This window comes from Neodiprion virginianus, chromosome 4, assembly GCF_021901495.1.
Source record: "Neodiprion virginianus isolate iyNeoVirg1 chromosome 4, iyNeoVirg1.1, whole genome shotgun sequence".
NCBI classification, from domain to species: Eukaryota; Metazoa; Arthropoda; class Insecta; order Hymenoptera; family Diprionidae; genus Neodiprion; species Neodiprion virginianus.
The window spans coordinates 31,952,851-31,979,555 of record NC_060880.1 but is presented as its reverse complement, the minus strand read 5'-3'; the positions used below and the strand labels follow the sequence as shown (position 1 = coordinate 31,979,555).

Here is a 26,705-nt window from a genome sequence, read left to right as displayed (position 1 = left end):
GTCTGTTTGCGGTTCCTTTAGCAAGAGTAAAGGCGAGAGCAGACTGAGCGTAAAATTATCCTCAATCTCTGTATGCTTGAGGTACGTGGATAATATTAGCACAGCCCTGTCGAGAACCCAACCACGAGTATTGACATAATTATAGGGCTCTCAGCATTTAGGTGCTGAGTTGTTTTAATCAGAAAACTTCTTATTCGTACTCATCTGTGGACGGGAAATAAATGTGATAGCAGAACACTGGAAAAAAGTACCGAGACAAGAAACATTTCGGAAATTAATCAAGACGCAGATGAATTAGGTATCGTGCTCAGCTTTTTTGTAAAAAAAAAGAAAATTCATTACATTCATTCCTGTCCTGGCTCGATCTTATAAATTTATAAGAAATATTAACTGAATTTGACAAACGCCATAATCAATAAGTGCTTTATAGGCTCTCCGTGAAATAGAGCCAAGTCGATCGGACAACGCGTTCAAAAATTACACCCACAAAATCCGAGGAATCCGCATACTTTTTTCAAGCAAGAAATATTCAGTTCGTGTTCGTGAATTGGGGTGCAAATATACACATTATACAAAGAATTGTTCAGTAACCCCCATTAGCACCTAAGGCCTAATATTTCTCTGCTAATATTACGTACAGACTTGAGGTTACAATGTAGCCGTTAAATATTTCCCGTGAACATAAAAATGGTTTCGAACCAGACAGAATCTAGCATTACAACTTCGACGTAGATTATTCATATGCATGAATTACAGGCTTTCAAGCCACTGGCAGATAACTAATTGCAAGTGACATTGGAATATTTGATAAGAAGCTGCTTACGTCTAGAGTACTGAACATTCTGGCAGGAGCTACGCGAGTATAAATGATCAACGAGCACCGCGTCGCGCGCCGTATTATAACCAGAGGAAATAGGATTTGCCTGTACAAGTTGGTACGTGAACGGTGATACCCACATACGTGTACGATGCATGGATCATGCGCGGTACGTTGTCCAATAATTTTACACGCATGTCAAATTAAATCGCACGAATTTATCAGCGTGACCTATATAAATAAAAAGTTTCGCGCGTTCGATCGCTAGCTGCAACTGCTTCAGCGGTTGCCAATGTCGCGCATTGTATATAAGGTATTTGCCTGGCAGCGTTTCATCGTTTATACACGCATACCGACTCGTACATTAGGTACCCGATACGATCGAACAAGTTGTGCAAAAAACAAAGCGATATCGGCGAAAGCGATTAAAGTCGAACAGGCATATAACGCATGCGCCCGAGATACAGTTAACCGAGCGATGGACGTTGCGGATAGACCCGGGCTCTATCCTCCGCACATTACTCTTCTCGGACTGGCCCAATCAGAATCATCCTTGGCGAGTTATGATCCCTACACCGTGACAAATGCGCGAGCCGCTATGTCGGATTGAGCGAACCGGTCGGTCCCTAAGTATCTCTGTGCATACCCATGTATGCATCCGATACCAGTGGTACCTGATGTTCTCCTCAAAGTCTGCGCCGCGATGCACCGTGAAGCACAACTCAATGCCACGGGACTTTCCTCCGGGACAAATAAGTCCGTGAATTATGTCAGCCCATTAACTAATCCGTTTGTCAACGGAGGAAAAGAAGCTGATTTAATTCCTGAAAACTTGACGGCTCGCACGCCTTGGGGCTAAAGAATCATCTTCTACGGGCTGCCGCTGATGCTGCTTGGATAACCCGGATGCAGTTATCCCCTGTAGGCCTTTTCGTAGTGACGTGATGAAGCTGCTTGTTCTATTAGTTTGTATTAATGATTGCAAATGAGGCAAACACGAACTACTTGAATCCACGAAAACCAAGCGAAATAAGGTGCTTTGGACTGGAAATATATAATCCGTACGAACTTCTTGAGAGATCGTGTTTAAGGGTTACTAAATTTCACAGAACGTTGTGCGGAACAACGACTATTCATGGTTAAATTTTTGACTTAAAGAAAAAATAAAAACATAAATGCTCCGACGATTTTAAATCCTATCCTTCATAGCGACCTTGGGAAAGCAGGGTTTCGTGTTACCCTGACATGGTTGTGAAATGTTGCACCGCGCTGGAACGACATTCTCTGCAAAATAGCAAAAGAAAAAATTGTCGACGAAGATCTACCCAGCCCGCGATAATTCCGCGAAACTTTTCCCTAGTTCAGATATTCCGCACCTTTGTATCTGAAACAAAGTAAAAGTGGTGGAGTGAACCGGAACCAGGGCTCGATGTAGGATACCGGCTCTCCTGAGTTCGGAATCCAGCAGGGTTACGTGGTCAATTGTTGAACGAGTCCGTGGTTTACGTCGATGGTGAGGTAGAGACGCGGTGTCCATGGGCTGCTCAGCAAGATCAGCAATCGTTGGTCGGTGCACGCATTCCTGAAATACATGCCTACACACGGCCCGAGTTGTGCATGATGCAGGCGACCCACGCGATCGGTAGTTGGGCTATCGGAGAATTTGCCGGAAAGGTAATAGCGGCGTCCTCTTGTGCTTCTCTTTGGCCGATCATTACGCCGAGGAATTCGAAGCCTCAAGCTAATCCTTACGTCAATCGAATTCACCACGCTCCGATGCATTATCGCTGGGGCTCCGTTGTATGCACCTACCCGTTCGACTGGTACAAATTTATTGGAGTTGGTTCGAAAGAATGAGTCAACCTGGGCGTACGCGTTCTACTCCTGCATGTGCGTGCAAGGACTCACCGCCCATTTATTTTATCACCAGACAGTTTTGTCCTAACTCGCCAAGTCTCCGAGTGCATTGTTTCCGTTTCATAACCACTGCAGTAAATTCTGTACACAGTTATGCAGTGTGCATGTAGTGTAACAATTTTCCTTATCAGTTTCTGCCTGATTCTGCGCTTGGGCGATTCTTTAAGCTGGAAGTTATCAGCTTTAGGACCTTCTCGGTCTGTACCGGTTTTAGTATGCCTGTATACTCGCATTTAGGAAATAAAACTAAGGGACGTTAAACCTTTCGAGGAATCTTCAATGCACGGAGACGATAAGCCGAAGAGAAGATGGTACGGGTACACCCAGAGCCTCGGAGAATTCGAGGCTTCACGAAACACGGCAGCTCGTTCTTCGAAAGATCATTCGATCCGCTGCAGTTCAAGATCCTCTTTTTTTCAGTTAAGAGGAAACGGTTGGGGAGTCTGCGCTCTCAGACATCGGGCAAAACCCGAGCCGAAGACCAGCCCAGCGACGGAGAAGGCTCGGTGTGTTCTGTTCTGGGACAGAAAACATTCCTGATAAATTGCCAAGGAGAAAGAGTGGGCCCGGAACGCCTGAAACTGAAAGTTCGCGTGGGTTGACAGCTGCCGCTCGGACCGGTCTGCCCGAGAATCGAGCCAAGTAAAGCCGGCCGTGCTTCAGACGGATACTCTGACAGTACTGAATTGCGTGAGCATATACTGGGTGTTCACACATCACTCTGTGCGGTCCAAGAACGCAGAACGCGTAAACCGACGTGCAAGTTACACACATGCAAGTGTCAGGCTGCTGCCGACGACATTTCGATAACGAAAGTTCTTCCTATTTTTATGAGTTTTCATAAGTAACTGATCGATCGAAAGATACGCGGAAATACGACCGCCGTGGTCTAACTGGGGGGCCAAATATAGGCACATTTAGTTTGCACATGATTCAGCCGGATATTATTTACCAAAGGCTGCAACCTTGGCATCGTATATTCATGGGACCGCTTGGTATCGGCTTTCAGGAACTTGAATCGCTTTTATACGAACACGGCATATCGTGCAGAGGCACGGTTTATGATTTCACCTTCTGAGAAACTAAACTTTTGGTGTAGGTACTTTTCTGTGTTGAAAATTTATCGACCTCGAGAATGTCTGCAGACATCTTACAGTTCGATATCGTTCCTTTTTTCATATTCTATGCTAAGTTTGTGCGTTGAATCATTCAATTTTATCGATATTTCTGCTTCGATGAAGGTATTTCCAAGTCCCTCAGGGTTGAGTTACTCCAGCAGCCTTTCAGTGCATCCATAAATCTAAAAGATACGGTATCTGGGACGAAGGATTAAGAATGCGACCAAAGACGCGTTAAGTGCAGCCCTGCAGCGTACTTAACGACGATCCCGTGACTTGTTCTCTAAAAGAAGACCCACCCAAGTCCAGCAGTTCAGGAACACCCTTTGTGTAGGCAGGGTAATTTTGTCTCATTTGCGAGTCGAGTGAGAATTGAGCTCACCTGTAGAATCAGCCGCGATAATTGTGCCTGTGGTCAAGGCGGCCGCATGTCCGAGACGAGACTTGAGCGCTTCTTTGTTTACAAAAATTTCTCGTAAAAAAAAAAAAAAAAACGTCGACTTCCATACAAGGCGTGAAAAATCGTATTTGCAGTATCATCTGGGATTGTTCAAGGTGCAGCCCACGCCAACACCGCAACCCTTTGTGTACGCGTGCCCGCGTGGATGCAATTTGCTTTAAGCGTCTGCCCACCTATTTGCAAGTTATATATTATACGACGGTTGATTGTGGGCGATATTATACGGGGAACGTAAACCGCTTCGCGGGGACAAATTATATCCGCTGACCACGGGCTTCTGCCGGCCGAACGAGATAAACAGGAACACCGGATGCTGGTATAAAAAAAATTATACCGCGCGTGTAAAAGACCGCCAAATCACAGCGCTGCCGGATGTACAGGACGGCTAAATTATGAGCAAGAATCGAATTATCTCGGTAAATGAACCCCGCACAATCGTAATGCCCGTTCATTTGCCCGGTAGTGAATAATTCAGCGAAACAACCATGGAAACCCTAACCCACTCAACCTAACCTAACGCATCCTAAATCATTCTAATCTAGCTGTAAACTAATTTAACACCCCTAAATCCAACATTGCTTATCCCCTGGCGAGCGAGGCCACGTGTCCCTTTGTTGCAAGGGCCTTAGATAGTCGAGCTGAACACAGCGATCGTCGCGATGTTCGGACGCCCAGGGCTCCGAACGACGAGCTATGGGAGGCGAAAGATACGGAGGGTGCGGACCGGGAGCGCGCAGATAATCAATCAGCGAACAGGGATTAGGAGTAGCCGAACCCCGTCCGAGCAATAAAAACTTGGTTAATTATCCGCGGTGCCAAACTCGACGGAGATGACGCTATCGGTGCGGGAATCAAAATTGAACGGGCGTCAGGTACCCGAAACCGGTTTTACCCGCGACGCCGAGATGCGCGAAGATATCCGTAGAGATAACGTCTTCGCGCCGAGAGCACTTGTGGGTTTACATCTGACGCTGCACGCGACTGACCGGTAGCACCAGCTCCAGTTTATCATCCCCGAGGCACGCGGTACATGTGCGGACGTTTAACGCTGCAGACCACGAGGATATCGACGAAATCGGATGCCGCGAGCGTTGCGAGACGCCGCGTTTCTCTTCGTTGGGGCTCAAGATCGTCATCGTCGTCATCGTCGTCTTTTCACGCGACATCTTTGATGAGGGGCTTTCGTGAGGAGAGTCCTATCCAGCGACGAGGGTCGCGAGGAATCCACACTCGAACAGGCCCTTGGAAAGACGCGTAAGGAGGGCGTAATATGCATGGATCGCAGGTGATCTGCATCCAAATGGAGGTCTCCGCCTGTACGGACGGCCAAGGGTCCGCAGGACACAAATAGCCATCCTTTCGACGTTTTGTGACCAATCTTTCATGCATAACCGTCGTATAGCGGCTATTTGTCATGCAAATAGACACCGTTGCAGACGGTCCTGTAATGAATAACAGGAGGGTACTCGGTGGTCGCAGCAACAGCAGCTTCTTATTGTCGATGAACGTTTCATTCGTTCCAGAATACTCGATTCCCGTCGATTTATCGCGACTGGTTCTAATAAATTAACCTGGCATACTCGTCTATCGATACTTCAGACGAGACGAAAACTATCATCTGCCACCATCCGCACGGTGCCTCGGAATTTTTTGAAAACAATTTTACGCGAAGAACGGTAATGGCTAACTGTAGTTCAGTACAAAAGCCCGCTTCACACACTGCCAATAGTCGGGCGTAATTTGACAGAGGGTAATTACAGCAATGGCTTTGTTTACTCGGTTCCAGGTCAGTGGTCAGCTGGTTGATACGGAGTTTCAGCCGACGGTGACGGCGACATGCAAGGACGGCTACATGACAATCCGGATGAACGTCAACCAGAGTTTCATCGGGGCGTTGCACGCCAAGGACCACCGGACACCCCAATGCATGGTCCTTGGCAACGGGACCAACCACGTCACCCTGGGAATCAATCTTCTTGCACCTCCAGGTGCTCCCGATTATTGCGGGGTCCTCGTCAACAACGTGAGATACTTTTTATAAGAGTGTCGTATACGGTTGAAAGACTTTTGCCAGTGAAAGCGAAAGGTACCGATGAATCGAAGACTAGCAATATGATTATTCTCCTTCTGTTTCATTTTGCCAGAAAACCGAAGAAGAGAGATCGGTGCCAATTGCCGTCCGGATTCATAAAACGCTTGAACTCGCCAACGACAAGTTCTACGTCATTACCTGCGGCAAAGCGGGTTTTAAGAACGCAAAGTGAGTCAACGGACATATAATTTATTCCAACGTGCTCTCTTATCTGCGGCATTCATGTCATTGCTGATTAATTACTCGATATCGTCCACTTTCTCGCATACCGCCGACCGTTCACAATATTCCATTTACTCTTTCGGACGGTGAACGTCGGTGAAATAAACACACTGTTCTTACATCGTTGTGATGTCAGAGAAGCGCAAGCGGAGAATGCGCTTTGCAGCCTTCAAAGTCTCCTTAATGATTCACGTCGAATAAACTTACGTCACGGAGGTGAGCCGCTTCGTTAGAAATTCCCTTTCGCGCCACTAATGGATCTTCTCGGAGCAGATCATTTCGTCTTACCCAATGCACGCCACGATGAAAAGTCGAGAATACGAGACGACCTTACTCGCTGCTCTAGTTCGCTGATAATGTTTTCGAGAACTGTTTAGGGACACAAATTTCACATTGAGTCATTCCAGCACAAGAAAGACACAAATGTCACCATGAACAAGTGAGCAAAATGTGATCGAAATCGGTAAGGTCATGGTAACATTTTTATCTTTCCTGACGTGGAATGACTTCATTGTTAGTAAGTACTGCAAAGAGCGATCAACGTTAAGGATTATTCAGAGAACAATGCTAATTTTACTCTGAGACTGCGCCACGTGTAACTATAAGCCTTTTTGTCTAGGAATGAAACTTCCCTGGTTTCTCTCCGGATCCTTGACAGAGGACACCGTGTGCAGGAGACGATCTATAGTCACAACTACACGCTGAGAGCAGAGATATCACGACCAGACGGTTTGTATGGCACTGTTCAAGTTTATTGCAATTTCAAATTTACACCTTGGTTCGCTAAGCACGGGTTGTAGATCTACCAAAACAACTTTTTAACATGTGCTCTTTTGTATATAGCCAGGGCTCTGCTGGCACGACCTTGCAAATTTACACGTACATTACACATGAAACGATTCGATAGATTATGTAACACCTTCTATGGGTCATACTCGTGCGCATACACATGCGGGCGGCAAAACACATCCTGTAACGTAATTTTTTGTCAAATAATTACCATACTTGGTCAGCGAGCGTGCTGATTACGTCACTGTACCCACACATACGTAACTACACTTTGCATAACTCATGTGCAAGCTAGGGACTATCGCGACGTGTGCAGATTGTTAAAACTTGGTCAAACCTACGAACGCTGTACGTCTCTGAAAGTACACAGAAAACGTATAACGTCTGCCTCTTCTTTCTCTGTTTCAGGAATGTACGGTATCCGGGTCAAGTCGTGTTTCGCATTCAACAAACGTAACAGCAGCGTGCCTCTGATCGACGAAAAGGGGTAAGTGCACGGAGGAATCGATTGTCTCTTAGAATAGGCGTTCGAAATTTGAATCTTCACTCCACTACCGATCGTCGCGTTTAGTTCCCTCTAAACGCCTGCGAACAACAACTATCCAAACAGAGAAGCAAACAGGCATTGCGGCGCGATCCACGCGTGGGCTCAGACAACACATGACGCGACACTCGACGCGTGTGCGTATAACACGATATGTATGTACAGAACACTATGCCTACACGGTTGAATGCATGCGTGTCAAGGCAGCTTCCTACGGCTCCGCCCTGCGTGCCAAGAATCGTTTAACGCTCCGCGGCGTAGAAAGTCACCTACGAACGGGTCTGATTTAGATTTTAGATTCACTTTTTCACCATCGGTATAGAAGGAAACAGATACCGCAACGCGATATTTTCAATCCTTACTAGCAGTCCGAGGCCTTCTTCCATGTGTTTTTTTTTCCTCTCTTGCCTTGTTCCAGTAAACGTAAAACCGCCAGGGCTGTAAAACGGATAGAAATTTTAATGCCTGTAGATCAGCATCGCAGTAAACGCATTGAGTGAAACACAACTGCATTGAACAATGAATTATTGTGTCTCAAATACACGCGTCCTCTATCTGGAACCCTAACTCTTTCCCGCGTGAAGATTTACTTTCCAGAGTAGTTTGCACTTGCACCTACAATTGTGTCGGTACTACTCACTGCACCTTTTTCCTCTGCCTGTTTACAGATGCCCAGTGAACGGTCAAGTCATGACGAAATTCGTCTACGATCCCAGCACGGGATTCGCCGACGCCACTCTTTTCTCCATGTTCCGGTTCCTCGACAGTCCGCAGGTTCACTTTCAGTGCAGTATATCCGTCTGCAAGGGTAAGTTTAATTCGTATAATGCGATCCATGTCTTCAGTAACCTCAAAAACCTGCACAACAGGATTCGAAAAACGCGGTGATTCGTCGAAACGGGCAACAAATTGCACAGAGGAATGTCACCCCCCGAAAATTAACGTACGATATACACTGTTTGCGAACGCTCTGAACAATCGTCAGGTTCACTTCACCAGGCACCATCTCCTCCAGATCCCCTCGTGTTTTCTGCCTCTCCTGAAAAACGCTCTGACCCATGAACTTCCGGTACATCAAGCTCGAGTCGATCGTCGATCGTGACCCAAGCTCGGGCAGAGCCGCAGAATCGCTGTTCGTGAAATGATAATCCGTATAACATCTCGAGAGCCAATAGGCGAGAGTAAAATATTTTTATTCATCGCCAGCCGTAAGGTGGCTGCAACAACGGGAGCGCTAGGCATTGTATTCAGAATAGCAGATAGCGAGCCGGGGGGCAGCTTGACAACGCTATCCCATAAACCCGTATTTACGGCGACTGGTACACCGGGTGATATTACCTGGAGCCGGAGGGCAAGACATTCATAGACGCATTAATTTCTATTTATCAGGATTTAGACACGCTAGTTTCGCCCGTTAGCCGACTGCTATTCCGATTTTAGATCCGTTCGCTCCCGAGGCTTACAAGGGACCGTACTAAACGTATATACGCATACGTGTTTAGGTATATGTAACTAGGATCTCCCTCCCCGAGGAAACGAACGATTGTGATAGCCGAGACTCGCGTATTACTTTCGCACGTAATACTTTGTCGAATGAAACTAGACTATGGGAATACAGTGTCAATTTTTCCTTCAGTGTGGGAGCCTGAACGACGCCTGTGCGTATCAACGGCTTGAATGAAAAAAGAAAAACATCGTCTCGCTGTTACAGGTAGTTGCGGAATTCCGGTCTGCGATGGAGATCCACCGGACTCTGTCAAGGGTGGCCTACAGCCCAATGCTGGACAAAGTGTCGCCGGTGAAGAGGGCGTCCTTCTCGCCGGAACCAGCGTCTTTGTCCTGGACCCTGGAGTTTCGCCTGGTGAGTATTAAGCCCCTCATATTATTCCCGACATTAATTTTCCTCGCCTCTAAACTTTTCGGCAACGGTAGTTTAACCTCAGATAAAACACCGGTATAAACTAGATGTGCTGCCGTATTGAGAATAAAAATTCACTCGCTCCCGGACTTGGAATATCATTTCGTCAATATTCTAAATCGTATTTTTGCACTGAATCGCTGACTGATAAAGGTATGTGTGTTTACTTATGCTAACGATGTTATTCCGTGTTCGTTAACAAATATATTCGTTTTCAAATCGGTCTAAAACAGTTGTACGGAAATTTATTTCAGTGTCAGTGAACGATGCTTAGAGTTGCGTAAGCTTGTTCGAAGTATACATTAATGAATTCACTTCAATTTTTAAAGATTTATCACTCCGGCGGAATAGTGAAAGTTAATGCGGTATACTTGGATAGCTATCTCGATTCGTTCGTGTTTGGTCGGTAAATTGTTTAGAGAGTATCTTTTCGTCTTAGACAGTAAAATATGTTTCAGTAACATTTCTCCCGTGGGAAAGAAATTTATTGAAAATAGGAAGTATTCAGATGAACGTAAAATTGAGTAACAGCTACGTTTGATGATAGATTTTAGTAACTATTAATCCATTTATTCTTCCTGATCGTAAAACTGGTATTACCTACACTCACAATGACGTCGTAAATTTCAACGCTTAAAACAATGGAAAGTGTAATAAGAAAACTGGAACGAGCGCGGACTCGTTTATGCTTAATTAATATTCATTTGTATTTATTTCATTTCGTCTGCAAAGTTGGAAATCGAGCCTGGTTCATAGTTGATAAACTTTTGATCCCGCATGCCTGCACATTCTACCATTATCTTTGTAACGGTCCGGGTTTCCTACTTCATGACTTCACTACCTTTGCCCTATTTGGAGCCCATGAGCGCAGCTCTCTCGCATTTTAAGTCTACGATACACATTTTATATTCGGTCGAAGAAACGTGTCTTAGCAAATAGCGTACAGGTATAACAGGTATCAGTCAGACGTTCAATACTCGTGCAGAATCGTGTATGAAGCTCGCTTTCATACAGTTAGGATAGACAGACCATTAGGCGGGACTGCCGAGAAACAGCATGCTGCCGGTTTCGTAAGTACATAAACATACCGGAGGAATGCCCTTTCATTAGGCATTCGCAAAAATCGCGTATTTGACTTTCGAAATTTCGTGAAATCATCACGAAGATCTTTCATCAAAGTAAAAATAAAAAGTCTGTCTGTCAAAGTTTCGTGACATAACGTAAAACGATGTGGACTTAGCGGAAATCGTCTGATACCATCAAAGAGAAAGAAGTTCTTCGCAGAAGAAGTGGGCTTGATTTATCGACAGTATTTCCGGTTTAAGAATTGAGACAATTTTTCCGTCTCACCTTGAAAACTAGTTGGGTGTATGCCGCTGGTACCGCCTTTCATCTAATCGAAATGAAATAACGAAGAGGCGGTTCGATCTGGATCCGCAATGCGTTACATCACTATGCCGATGTTGCTACACCCCATTATCGTATCACCGTGATAGCGATTTCGATAGAATTGGCTGTATCGAGATGACGCGCATGCAGCTAACTCACACGCACAACTCAGCTTGCAATTATTCACGCAACCGGATTGATACAACTCTGCAAACCATGGGGCAATTTACACAGGTACCTAAAGCATATGTGTAGGCACCTCGATGTATAGGTACGATTTGGTCACTGTGAATGGTAAACGTTCAAGCTTCTTCAAATTGTACCTACTTTAACCATAAATAAAAATACAGCTGGATAGACTAATAGAAATGAAATTCATTCGTGTAACGTAATAACTTGAAATAGACAATTTATCTGCTTATACATACACGCGAATGTTCATTCGGCTCACTGACTCTCGTATTGACATAAATTTATAATATTTCATTGCGCAAAACGAGATTTTTTCCCGCGGTAAAGAAAACGTTTCTTCAAGTTCTAATCAATAATAATCTATTGTATATTTCTGTTATTGTACATACGTGACTAATGAAATTTACTTCACGAACAGATCAATCGCTGAAAACGTTGTATGTTATAAAGAAATTTAAAAAAAGTATACATGCTGTAAGAAGCATCAATTGAGGCGGAGAAAGGATTGCAAAGAAAAAAAGAAGAAAAAGAAACGTCCGACAATTATAAATGATCCTCGTTGACGTCGAGGCGAAACGGGGAGCATGTTGAAGAAACAATCGATCATATCGATCGTGAGACGCGGTATATTATACGCCTTAATATATCCCTCCAACTCCAGGTGCCACGTTATGCCCGTATGCCGGTGTATAACCCGTGACATAAAGAATAAGCCTAGAATAAAGCAATAAATAAAAGTGCTCCGCATTCCCGAGGCTTCGGGAATGAGAAGGTGAAAGTTAATTAACTGGCGTAACGTATGAGGATTATGGGTAAGGTGTCTCCCTCTTGTCCCATCGCCCGTCATACCCTGCGTTTGTATTATAACTTGTCTGGTGACCACAGCGGCCAGCTCTGCAGCTTCACGCTCTTCCTCTTCTTCCTGCGGGCTTCACTTCAGGGCCCGATGCCCATCGCTGCCAGGCTTAATTACGCCCAGAGCTTGTCCACTCGCGACAGTAACGAGAAACGCTTTGATATCTCGCAGTTTGCCGCGAGGACGGAAGTATACAACTCGGGATGCGATATTAGGGTGGTCCTTATTTAGGGTGTTGACGAATTTTTTCCGGACCACCCCCCAAATCAACTTCAAATAATTAAAAAACAGCTGCCTAATTTTTTCAGATTTCTAAAGTACACGCGTTTGCGATACTTTGTCAGTACATGTTTTATTGAAAGAGTAATAATGTTCCAAAAAATCTGTATCCACGAGCTTTTAACAGCTATTTTAAATGGAGGGACTCACTCTGTTGGCGGGAAGGGTTACAGTTGATATAAAAATCTGAAAAAATTAGGCGATTGTTTTTTTAAGTATTTCAGGTCGATTTGGGGAGCGGCCTGGAAAAGTTTGTCAATACTCTAAATAAGGACTGCCCTAGTATCATCGATATTCTCACTTTCGCAATTCCGAAGCCTGGGCTGCGAATTCAATGCACTTGATCGCTTGCCAAAATTTTGATTTCTCACCAATTCTCACCCCTCGTACGTGGATGGAATTGAATTCGGATGATTTGCCAAGTCTTAAAGCTTTGCTCCGGTTACGAGATTTAAGTTGATTCACGTTTTATTTGTGGTATAATTCTTATTGCTAGAAAATACATTGCAAACGACCAAGTATAACTGCTTGTCATTTATGACCTACCATGTAAATTCCGAAAATGTAAATGTGTTTATCTTATTTTATAATACGGCCAGGAATTTTCTTTTTTATGCTACTAGACAAATGTGCAAATTATCAGCACCGCGACCATAAGGAGATACAATTAAAGCAACGGTATCGTTACCGAAAAAGATGCTCAACAATATTGTATTTTCTAGCAAAGGGAACGCTTTCAGCATCGTTAAATACACGCACCCCGCACAGCAGCAAAAACCAATATTTTTTTCGTCACTGCGTAACGATATAAAATAAATTAAATCTAAACGAAACTACGCTGGAAGTTTGGAACAAGAGGCATCATTTCTTTCCCTTAGACGTTTAAAAGGGGGTGAAAAATCGAGATTGCGAAGATAAGATCCGTCCGTTGGGATAACGATCGAATGGAAATTTAATTTTCAAGAGGCTTACTGCACAGGGTAAAAAAAAAGTCAACAAGGGACGAGTAAGAAACAGGATAGGGTGCATGGAGGGGGCAGGATGCTGCGGCTGAGAAGAAGGGAAGAGACGAGATGAGACGAAAAAACGGCAACGACCCTATACGCGACTCTTTATGCGCGGTTTACGATTATTCGAATAGAGATAAAAACGGCATCGCTCAACCAGGCAGTAAATAATATCCACCGGTCGCGTTTACAGCCGAAGTCTATGCCCTGCCACGCATCCATACGATATCGGCATTGCCTGCTCTGCTCGCCGCCAGTTTACTCCGGGTGGGAAAAGGGTGCATGAGGCAAACAGCCCAGCGTTAACAATTTGCATAAAATATCTACCCGCAATTGGGTGTACACGCAATCGTGTACGACGATGCCGACGCTGCAGCTGCAAGCCACAAACGTCTGATATGCGTCTCTTGTAGATATATTATACCTACGTACATATACGTATACAAGTACCGATGAGAATGGAAAGAACGATGGAAAGAGGCACGGCGAGCAGGGGCGAGGAGCTCTCCTCGAGTACCGAAGACAAATACTTGTACTCATCGCTTTCTCACGTATCATTTTTCCCCCTTCAGGCAATTATCGACCTCGGATTCTGGAGCCCAGTTGCGTCATCTCCTTGCTCAAGATTACGCAGAGAACCAATTTGCTCCGGACAAAAAGGCCGGGAGATGACGGCCGAGATTTAAGAGCAATTAAGAAGAACAACGATACCGTAGAGACCGAGTAAAAGTCGGTGTCGTAACTCGCGGGCCTTGAACGTTCGATCGGACCTCTGAAAATTCGGTCCGAGCTTAGGTATACGGGTATAATTTTGTGCTGACAATGTTGCAAAAAGCGCGTTATTACCGCTATATTTACACATACGCAAAACGAATTGCAAAACTTCGATGTTAATTGAACTCATCATAATACCAGATTGAATTGAACGCAAAAAGTACCTCGGCGCGATCCTTTATCAAATTAATAATTCAATAGATCCTGATAGTATAATTTATATCGAGCTGCCCTAGCAACTCGGCGCCTCATTACACCTCAATAATCCTATTAAATTGCTGTAATAAAACGGAGCCGTTAAGAAATTCCCTCCAAGCATCCACCCATCATTTGAAAATGTCACATTTCAAAGCTCTTCGTGGAATTTTCTCAGGAAATGAATGCACCACGCAACCTCTGCCCTGAAAGGCAAATGGCTCCTCTCTGTTGAAAATTTCTATAGTAAGTCCACAGAATCCATCCAAAACTATTCCAAATTCCTATGGATTTGCCGGATTCTTGTAGGATCCCATCGGAAATTGGATCTAATCAGATTCGTTTCATGGGACATTTTTACTAGGGCTGCCTAAAAGTCTATCGTTCGCCACAGATTCATTGGAATCCGCATTGTACGATCTGTGTGTGCGTTGTGAGGTGAATAGACAAAAATGAACTTCTTTCTAAGTGTGTTACGCCCATGCCTGTACGTGCGCAGAGTTTCGAGTCGGTTGCGACTAGTCTGCACAAGTGCCAAAAACTGTTTTTACCCGGTCGGCGGGTTGCAAAGGTTTAAGGTATGACACAAACTCGGCATTCGGCGAACTTTCAGATTACAATCTGTAATCTACGCCAACAGAGGAGCGAATGGAATTGGGCAAAACCACCGCAGACAGGTTTACTATCTGCAAGAAGTGGTCTAAGTTAATTGCTCCGAGTAGTCATTAGCACTCCGAAGTAATTAGCAAGCAGGGATGTTTCGCAGCTCGATCACGAGGTCATGAGTCACTGAGGCGACGATGCCTGATATTTTCACAAACGCGAACTTGGGTTTCGTTCAGTGTCCAGAAAATTGTAGGGCGTGATCCTCCTCAATCAACGATCTATGCATCGCTGATGGATCGCGAAACGGTATGGGATCGATTCTGGCACGCTGTGAATATTAATTCGTAAACAGTTGATTCTTCCGTTACATAGTGGCCTGTTCCATGTTTACGGTGTATGGATGCATACGCGAGGTATAAACACGGTATTGAAAATCTGAATGGGAAATTGAACGTTGTGCAAAGGTCGTCACGTCCGAGGCACCAATCTACTCGGTTTTCCAAATGAGTATTATACGCACAACGAATGGGTGCAGGCAAAGCTGCAAGAACGGTTATAACTGTTGTTACACGCATGGTAAATTGTTATTATACCTCTTCAGACAGTCGGGACGAGGTGTCCCTATCCATTTCTAAAATTGATTATAATCCCCACGTGTATACATATACAATGTACGTATAAAGGCATGATGAGACGGAGGTGTGTGTGCTCCTGTTACCCCGAACGAATTAAGTACACGTATACGTAAGTGCAGGGTAAATAATTGCCCGGCGGCGTATTAATTATTTGTACTTTGTTACGCGCGGAGAGATGATTATCTGAGTTTAATAAAGCGGAATGCCAGTTGACACTGGCTCGGTGAGAGTGAATTATTAAACGCGTGAAGATTGTTATCTTAAATGTAGCATGCTCGATGGAAGATGGGAAAACCAGTCCTCTTCAGCGTTTCCAAAGATTAAGGATGATTAGCGTGAATTATTCAATTATCGACAGTCTCAATTATTATCGTTCCCGGCGTTTTGTTATGGCGACCTGACTCGGCAAAACTAAATTGCAGTCCCTTCTAGTTGGGATATTCCTGCGGTTGAGGTGTTTTTTATTCCATACACCTATGTACACACACAGTCGGTACGATACTTGACCCTCTTCTGCTCCTCGACCGACCCCACCTACGTGCCAGGCATCCACCTACACCTGCGGCCTGCGGAGATCCGGCATGCGATGAACGCGTTATTGGATAAATCAATCGCGATATGAATAACCATTGAGTAGTCGAGGAGATAATGGAGGAGATGAAACGAACCCTCCATAATTCTAACCAACCATTCCACCTTACCCGCGAGTGTCGGCAGTGGTAGTGGTGATGGGCACATGCACTCCTCTTATTACAGCCAATTCTATTCTGCCCGTACGCGAACCGGTCTGCAGGGCGTGGTCCGGGGACTGAAGGGCCCCGAAGAAGCCTGACGGCTGCAGAGGGGTCCAGCCAGCGGTTAGTTATTCCGACGCCCACGTCCCCCTTGTCCTCGGATCGTGCCTCCGCATCGATTCCAACACCCCGCAGGGTACGATGCGATTCCCGCAGACGGTTCCAAAAACCTACTAATTTCACCCCGAAGCCTGATGCGTTTTCCGTCACAGCATGTCCAGGTTTCTTTTCAGCTGACGACGAGTGAAGGAATATAATTAGTTAGGAAGCTCAGAATTGTTGAATTTCGTATTCTTGTGACAATGGTTATAGTAACGGACCATCTACTTTTCCAATTTTTTCAGTCGTCCAGTCCGTGTGCGATGACGGATCTGTTCATCCTTCCTGGCTCTTGTGGTTGGCCATCGCTTTGGGTGTCCTTTTCCTCATAATGCTTATCATGAACATCTTTCTTTGCTCTGCGATGTCCTGCAGTTGCGCTCGAACCGAGATAATTGAAAAGGAACCATCCATAATCGAGGATTACGACCCTTACCGAAGCTGGCATGGATCGCAATACGGCTCAAGGTAAGATTGCCATGTGTTTTACGATCTTGAGATGATCTTTTAATTTCTCAACAATTTGTAGTATCAGATAAAAATCGAAAATTCCCAAACCCATGTACTGATGTAACGTAACGTCGATTCCTAAAATCAACGAATTCAATCCTTGCACTGTTTTTACAACTCCCATAACACATGCCCACGATTCCCTGAGAATCGGTAAAGAATTACGAGCACGGATTATATCCATTACACTTCCGTTAAAATTCCTTAAGAAGCTAACCTTCGGGCATGCCGAGATTCTATACCGCGATACGCAACCCCCCTGGTGGTTGGTACTTCCTTTACACAATCATTCTTTTATATGTATACGTACATGCGAACATTCCTTGAACGGTGAGGACGGTATGCACGCTAGGATATCTTATATCCGGCAAAGCATGCTATTGCCGACCTACCTCAACAGCTTGACTTGGCTCGGCTGACCTTCTGAGCCGGTGTAACCGATACTTCCACCTGATACGACGCAAACGTGTCGGGTCAAGGGGTCGGCCTCGCCATGCCCATATGTTGGTCCACGTGACCGCATCAATGCAAAAATATCACCAGCACATACGATATGTATAAACCAATACCGAGCGAAACAAAGCTTTCGATTCAATTGGAAATAATACCTAGAAGTTACGTCCTTTGACTACGGTAATCAGCTGGAACGTTGTGGTAGTGGATCATCTTTACATTTCGTGCAGTTCCTGGGATATTTAAGGAATGTCGATTTTCGTTGTCTTGTTTCTTTTCTGCTAGTTTTTGCGCGTGGGAGAAAATTGATCGCTCACGCTTCTTGCTGTAGTACGGTAGTATTTCGACGTCATTAACGGGATAACTTACGCTTCACGTATCAACGGAGTTACTGTACCATTACGAGTAACAGTTGTGCAATGTCCATATACCTGTAACACTGTACCTTTAGTATCAACCTGCAATTACTGCACCCGCCAAATTATGTCGATGACATAATCGATGAGGCAAATTATGAGTACAGTGCGGTAAGTTCGTGGTGTATAATACCTACTGGTCGTAAACGAGATTTTTCAGAGGTAGAGGATAATTGACAATCACGGTATACCGTAAATCACTTGAAGTTGGGCAAAAACAAAAGCCGAGGCTTTTAACAGGAAGTGTCACTTTTTCAATACCTCCTGAATACGTATAGTGCAGTGTGTACGTATGTAGTATATTCTGTACGCATACCAGCTGGAGTTATAATGAGAAATTGTGTGAATCGTAAAAGTTTGCCGCGTGAACTGGCTATAAGTGCCGGTTTAAAGCTGCAGTGCCTGTGCACCGGGGAAATGAATTCTGCAGGTTATTTGTACCCGCGCGGGTACTTGTTCCAAACTGATTTCCGCAACTCCATATCCGCGCCAGAATTCACCCATATTTGTATGCTAACAACGCGGAAGCGCGGCGGCAGCGTATTGTTTTAATTGCATTAATTAAAAGAAAGATGGCGATTTAGAGTTCTGTAACAATGCCCACGACTCCCCGACAATGCTACTGCACTGTCGATGTATAATTCATGCGGCTGCCTCCGAAGCAATCGTTTATCTCTGAACGCTGTCTGGCATATTTGTGCGGACCATAACGGATCACGATCTACTCGGCTCGGTGTGTGCCATTCTAGTTATAGGTACCGTACGTTATTGCCGCTTTGCGATGGGACTCCGGATTAATAAATTGAATCGTTGCAATCTTTACAGCTGTCCCACATTTTTCGCACATATACGTAATCAGCAGAATTTCTGCAGGCTTCGCGAAGGACGAGGAAAACTCCAGAGACACTGCATAAATGTTGGCAATTTTAATTGCTTCCTAGGCATGGTTTGCCCTCAACTTCTATTCGTGTTACGATTTACAGACCAGATTATATACTACAATCGAAAAATTGAAAGATATAATAACGTAGTGTTAATTTAAATTCAACAAACGTAGGTGAGTTTTTCTTTCAAATGGGGCAAATTTTTAATGGGTAAGAATTTTGTCAATTATATAAATTTGAACAAACAAACAACGTGGATTTCGATAATAGATGTGCATACGAAAGGAAATACGTAAAGTTAAAGCATGAGGCTTCGTTAGTTACTTCTCAAATATCATCACAAACAGGTTAATTTCTTCTGACACCACTTGCTACAAAACTATGCCTCAAAGGAATGTATCAAATATGAATAACAATTTGTAAATCAATTCAGTTCACGACATCATATCTTAATCGTCTGGGAAATTAGACAGATCGTTCAAGTCTATAACCCTATTTCAACATAATTCTGTTATGTATAGCGGTCTATGTGTTCCGCAACCACGTCATTCAATGTATATATGTATATATTATATTAGGGCGGTTCTTAAAAAGGTCATTTTTGAATTCTGAATGCCTCCAAATAACTCCAAAATAATTCATTCATTTTTTCAGATTATTATCTCAACTCTAAGCGTGCCGCTACAGTTTGTTTCGTCGGTAATCACGAATCTGGACTGGAAATTTTGAAATTAAAAATAGCGCATGTAGTAGAATAGTTAGTCCGCGGACGAACATCTCAAAAGTGAAAGTCACTTGATGTTACCATATTGAATCCGCTATTTTTGATTTCACAATTTCTAATCCAGATTCATTATCAGTGACCTAAGAAACCCCCCTGTCAAATTTCATCGAAATCCGTTTGATAAATTTACAGTAAAATGAGGAAAGGGGAGTTGACATAAAAATCTGCAAAAAGTTAGAGAGCTATTTTTGATTTGGAGTCAATTTAGGGGGTGAGACGGTCGAAATTCAAAAATGAACTTTTCAAGAACCACCCTATCATATATGTACATGCACCTAACTTGATAACAATATACATATATATAATATAATTTATAAAACTTCGTACTTTGTATACAGCTAATAAACGTCATTCGATCAATAAAACTGTCGGGAAAGCCACATAATACTTTATTTGTACTCACTCTAAGAACAGCATAGTACATATAGGGAACCGCTCAGCGTCGAGGTTACAGTGTGATGTTGCTCGACCTTGAGACGTTTAAGAATTCGGAAGAACTCACTCGCGAATCAATGAAATTAATCCTGAAATTTATCTTTATGCTTGAAGGTATTCTCTGAACGGAAAACCGGGCTACACGTCTGGAGGTTCAACGATGAATTCGACCAGATCGATATCTACGAACAGCGATCACTACGCGATCGTCCATTCTCGGCCGGGAAGCAGATATTCTGGACCCGGTCACAAGCACCACCACCATCATCGAGGTCCACCGTCGAACATCGGCTCCCATTACTCGGCAAAGTAAATAAATAACACGCACACATATATATTTCAAGTATACGCCGCGAGTTGCCCGACTCTCGCCTAAATCTGACAAATCTCAACCGCCTAGCGGTGAAACAAGCGAGAATCACGCTATTCAAATTATAGAAATTCAACAGTGTTACCAGCCGTATAATTACCAACTCGATGATGTCTTTCGTTACATTTGCTAGTTTTGCATGATAGTAAAATTTATCTATTTAGAGTGCGTTCCGATATTAGCTCCCTGTGTTGTCAATAATCTCTTATCTCTTTTGCGCTGCCAAGTTCGCGAATGGCTCCAAGTAGCTCTGCCTCTATTCTAGGGAGTTTTTAGCGCTGCCAGCTAATTTCGGAACACACTCTGAAGTAATGCATTAGCGTTTTTCTTTTTTTTTTTACGCGGGGCATTATTGAAATCATGGGTTATCACACGAACATTTAAACTACGAGGGTGGCGATTTCGACTAATCATTTCTAATTTAGGGACTAATCATTATGAAATTCAGGTCTGAAACAGTAGTATTGATTCCGTGAACACGGCTTTTAAATATATCAAACAGTTTATGCACAATCCCCTAGTTTGTATATAATCATTCGGATTTCAAGTTATAGGTTTTGACGATATAATTACATAATATTTAATTTTTCACTAACGTAATTTTTCAGGTGATCACAGCAGGCCTTCTACTTTGCAAGAGAAACGCCAAATGCTGCCAATCATGAAAAGAGAGGGAAAAACAAGTTCACCTATCTGCATTCTACATTGAAGTGTCCGGAATAGGTGCAACTCCTGTCAAAAAAAATTACTAACAAAACCTCGGAAATCACACTCTAAGTGCATTAATCGTACTACCCGTATCAAGATTTCAGACTGCAGCTAATTAAATAATAGTCAGAATGACAGAAAATTATACAGGATCCAAAAATTATCCTAAAATTGCTTATTATATATTATACATACATATTAAGTATATACGTACTGGAAAAAATGTAACACGTGGCCATTTGAAAATGAAGTAAACGTTATCAAATACCTTCTCTAATTTCAAATTTAGAAAAGTAGGTTACTGTAAGCAATTATACATACATGAGTAACTTTAATCATAAGCTTAGAAACGATAAAATATAGAACTTCTTGTATATAATTTCATTAATAATTTAGATAGCTTACGGCTGTTAAATTTATTTACGGTATAAAATACCTTCGTGTTCTTTTTTAGGTATACATATATATCGACATCGTTCTCTTCTTTGATCCATGCAGGCAATATATTGCTATAGTAATTATCCTAAGGCCGAGTAATCGATAATCATAGCTATTAAATGCGCGCCTTGTACGTTAGAATCAAAATTATAATATACGTAACATTTCCAGCGCATATAGTATATTCATTTTCAGTGAAATAACTAATTATCATATACTATCACATGGTGAGATTAGGATCGGTGCTAATATGTCTAAGTCAAATAATTGTCTTCCATTCTGATACACAATGACTCACGTCTCGACGGCGGAAGATACTTCAGAATTAACGTATATATGTACGAAGAAAACTGGAACATTCCGAAGAAAATTGTAATGTTTGTAAAATGCTTACAAATAATATATTCCGATCTATGTCTAGCCCATATGTTTTTAAAAGTAAAATTTGAAACATTTTATTGTGAAAAAACAATTGAACCCTGCTATTTTCCTGTCAACATGACTTTTACGCACAGTCCGATAATGTCAGAAACATGACATTGAAACTTTTTTTCAAATATGATTTTTGGCAGGTGCAGCTCTGCTTTCTCTTCTTCAAAGAACTGATGTATGTATTATACATAATTATAAACAATTAAATTCTTACAATGAACGCATATGAGTTGCTGGAATATACACGATATATCGTATGCTCAAAATCAAACTGTAACAACTCAAAAATTCTCTCTTCAAAACTGCCATAAAACCTAACGTAGTAACCATTTATACTTTAATTTAAACACAAATTCATAAGAAAACTTCTTCCCAGATGTTGCGGTTTTGTTTCAGGCATGCAATAGCTTTCCCTCCTTTATTTATTCCTTTAAAAATCTGTCGTATGTAGAACAAGAATTTTTTTAAATCTGATTACAGGAGTTTTATTAAATGGCTTGTTTATCACATGATTGAAGCCCGTGCTTCTCTTCTGCAACATACATTTAGTTGAACAAGGCTATACACTCCATTTTTTTTTTCTTTTTGTTCCAAGCCTGCGGAAATTCAACATCAATAGACAGAAAAAGCAAGTTAATTAACTGTTATAACATTTTCGTTTTATTTTCATCATTATATATTTCTCTCAATAAATATTTACTAACATTTCGTCAATTAAAATTGAAAACAGATACAGGATAAAAAATATGTAGGGTAGATTATATTAATGTATCGTTCAGTACAATCTACGTAATGCCTCTTAAATTATACGTACATTCTCAATTATAATACTTTTTTTCGTCTAAAATTCGTCTTGTATCCTATTTTTACTTGTTTCTTGTTTCGTGCATTGTTTAATAAGCTTTCTGCTTTAACAGAAAGAAGAATTAATTTCCGTACTTTCCAAACTAGTTTGGTTTCAAAGTATAGAGTGATGTGGCTCAATTCGAATAATGTCTAAAAAATTCTTGAATTAATGTACTATTATTCGTAAATCCAGTATTGCTGATAAAGTATCTTCAATATATTCAACTAATAATAAGTATTCATTATGCCTACGAACGTGTCGTTTATTCGATTAAGTCTAACTGTAAGTTCGAAAAAGGAAAGTACAGAATATTAGTGGTACTGCACTATCCTTTCATAACATTATTTGAAAAAATAGTTTCAATATAGAGAAATAGAGATTTGGGGGTGCAAGCGAAGATTTCAAGATTTCAATGTGATAATTAATAATAGCGTCCCATTCGAATTCGGTATTTTAGTCGTATAATTGAGATACTCCATTTGGAACTAATCGCATTTATCGTAAAAATAATTTCTGCAAGAACCCGATTCAATTACCATACTTATAAAACCGATTTTCTTTCACGGGAACTACTAGTAATATTCACACAATAAAATATCAATTTGGTCTATGAAGGTTCAGTGCATTGTAAATGTTACTATTTTTGAGAAAAATAATCAATAAACTAAGAATTGATACATTATTTCGTATTGTTTACTATACTTGTGCTACTAGAAATCACAAATTCAAAATAACTTTCTAATGAACCATAACGAAATCTAATGGTAATCAGACTTTGATGTCCATTTAAATTGTGGATTAACACAATTGACTAGTATACTGATACAAAGATGAAGGCTAATTCAAATTTGATAACTTCGTGAAGACGTCTCTATAACGGAAAAGGCATGACTTTTAGATGTAGCATAGGGGTTTTATACGTTTTATATACATTTGTATATATTCAGCAGCACATAATATATGTTTGCGTGTGTTGTTAATATTAGGGTGATCCTTAAAAAAGTCATTTTTAAATTTCGACCGTCCCACCTCCCAAATTGACTCTATATAATTTTAAAATAATTCCCTAATTTTTTTAGATTCTTTCCTCAACTCTGACCTCTCTCGCCAACAGGATGGATTTCTCCATTCAAAATATGTACACGTGTTTCGGACTGCTTCTCAGTATATATTTTATTGGAGTAATAATGTTCCAAAGAATCTGTATCTTCAAAGTTTTAGCGGGTGTTGGTGCTATTATTTAAACAAAAAATACACATAATCAAACCAGACAATCTAAACGAATTGCACACCCTCGAAATCTGACTTTTTTTTCATTCAAAAGAAGTGCAATTCGTCTAAATTACCTGGTATGATGATGTGCTAATGCTTACTAAACATTCGCAGTTAAAAATTTTTTCTGACATTATTACTCTTACAATAAAATATATGTTGAGAATGTGTCCGAAACACGTGCATTTTAAATGGAGAAATTCATCCAGTTGGCAGGAGGAGTTCGAGTTGAGGTGAATATCTGAAAAAATGAAGGAATTATTTTCGAATTATTTGGGGGATGAGACGGTCGAAGTTCAAAAATGACCTTTTTAAGGACCACCCAAGTGTGTGTGTATATATATATATATACATATACATAATCATCATACACTAGCAGTTGTGACGAAACAATTTCTCTGTCCAAATACTACATAGTGCTAGATGGATGAGGTTGTATATGAAATTTGGATCTTCTTTTTAGAAAAAATTAACAATAACCATTTGTTTCACTTCAATTCATCTTAAACTTTCTATTTCGAATATATACTACTCTATCGCACAACGTGAATAATCAACTACTGTTTATTCCCCTATACTATATATATATGCACAGACTTATTCAGTGTAATAATGGAAGATCTAAGTACAGACCCTGAAATTTCCTACTATACGATAATTTTCATATTAAAAGTGAACCGTAGGTATTTCTATTCAATGACTGAATATGGCCACATGATACACATAAATGTGACTTTTGTGGGTTTAGATGAATGTGAAATCGTATGTCAGCAAGTCTGGCTATTATTTTGTTTGGCTTGAAACATTACCAATTAGCTACAGAGTACCGAAAATGATTATTGAATCGAAGTGAAATAACATCTGAACAGCACTCATCTTAGTTTTGCGTCATCTTTCAAATTTGCATGTTAAATATTTGAAGAATATTTTTTTTCTGAATTTCTATCGAGTCTCAAACTCTTCAGAGACTCCAGAAATACCTTATCATTCACAACCATCTAGGCTGCAAAATTCACGTATATGTGTGCTCATGTGCTGGCTAAAACCAACAAACAAATCGCCTATAGTTCACTTTTACGTATTTTGCGTCTGAAAAACTAAGCATTTAAACTTCAAAAACAAAGATCATAAAGTTATAATAATTATTTGACAACTTAGTAATACGTAGCTATGATGTTCAATAATTTACTTTCATATTTGAATATTAAAATTGTCAAGAGTTTCCAGTACCTATTACCCGCTAATTGTAAGTTATCGAATATTCCAATGTCTAATTATAGTACAGTCATTATTAGCGGATATTAAGCATTTTTTCTGCCAAGTAGAATAAGTCAGCACTATGCTCAAATACGAGTTATTCTACCGAAATAAGTTCCCAATGACGAAATCTACTCGTATATGCTATAGAATAATTAAATAGTAAATAAAAATTACATAAGTTTGTGGTGACAACTTTAACCTGGTCTGCAGGACATCAATGTAGTAATTTTTTTTCTCTGCTGTCTCGAAATTTCTTTAACGATCAGGTATTCAATCTACATTTGCATATTTACAGAATCGCGTGATTTTCATAGATTAAAAATATCCTAATGACAAGATTTGCTCGTAATAATTACTTGCATTATTGAAAATCGCGTAAATCAAAACAAATATTAATGTGCCAAAAGTGCTGGACAAAAAAATTTTAATAACTATGGACATTACTACCATTTTCATTTGACTGAAAAATTTGGATCTATCTTCAAGTGTGTCAACTTCACACACACACACACACACACACACACACACACACACGCGCGCGCGCGCGCGCGCGCGCGCCAAAACTGTTACATGTATATATTGTACAACACCGCTGATTGAAGTGTAAAGTATTTTTTTAGAATTATGTTTACTCACCTCTGACATAATTTAATTTGTATGCTTTAAATGTAGCAGTTCATTATAAAATATGCAAATTCACTTATATACGAAACTATTGCGACCAGCATCTGATTCAATGGATATTACACAATAAGAGGTGAATCTTTGTCTTTCGAAATAATTACTGTGCTTGATCACCTAACATCATATACTTAATTATTACAAATACAGTAATAGATCATTTTTCTAACTATCATCACAACATCGCAGACGTGTCGTGCTCCAAGTAACTCTGGAGATTAGTGGGATGCCAAAGCTGAGAATAATAAAAAAAATAAACTGCTTTCTAAACTGTGTAATATTTAATGATACTCAAGTGAGAATAACAAAATCTAATGACCGAAATGACCCGAAACTTGAATAAATTATACGAGTTTTTTTTTTTTTTTTTGTGGGTTGAGTTTCACGGGCCCATAGCGATACAAAATCTAATAGCAAATTGTAGTTCTCTTACAGCAAAATAAATTTAAACTTTTTTATTCATATGGCCACACGAATTGGCGTATTAGTTTGCGTAAGTATCACCAAAGCTG

General features: G+C 41.3%; 1 protein-coding gene across 2 annotated transcripts in view; it reads left to right on the top strand.

The window, feature by feature from the left end:
* Window positions 1-23,261, top strand: part of LOC124302674 (uncharacterized) — a 38,583-nt gene extending 15,322 nt beyond the window's left edge. Inside the window, exons 1-10 of one of the 2 annotated variants that reach the window (XM_046759070.1) lie at window positions 5,820-5,988; window positions 6,099-6,335; window positions 6,457-6,572; window positions 7,246-7,355; window positions 7,824-7,902; window positions 8,628-8,767; window positions 9,671-9,820; window positions 16,949-17,171; window positions 20,300-20,494; window positions 21,164-23,261. In XM_046759070.1, the coding sequence (XP_046615026.1) occupies window positions 6,165-6,335; window positions 6,457-6,572; window positions 7,246-7,355; window positions 7,824-7,902; window positions 8,628-8,767; window positions 9,671-9,820; window positions 16,949-17,171; window positions 20,300-20,494; window positions 21,164-21,167 (1,188 nt within the window). In that variant the 5' untranslated portion in view covers window positions 5,820-5,988; window positions 6,099-6,164 and the 3' untranslated portion in view covers window positions 21,168-23,261. Of the gene's footprint in view, window positions 1-5,819; window positions 5,989-6,098; window positions 6,336-6,456; window positions 6,573-7,245; window positions 7,356-7,823; window positions 7,903-8,627; window positions 8,768-9,670; window positions 9,821-16,948; window positions 17,172-20,299; window positions 20,495-21,163 lie in introns of those variants that run through there. The other variant, XM_046759069.1, reaches the window with a different exon arrangement.
* The last annotated feature ends 3,444 nt before the right edge of the window (window positions 23,262-26,705 follow it).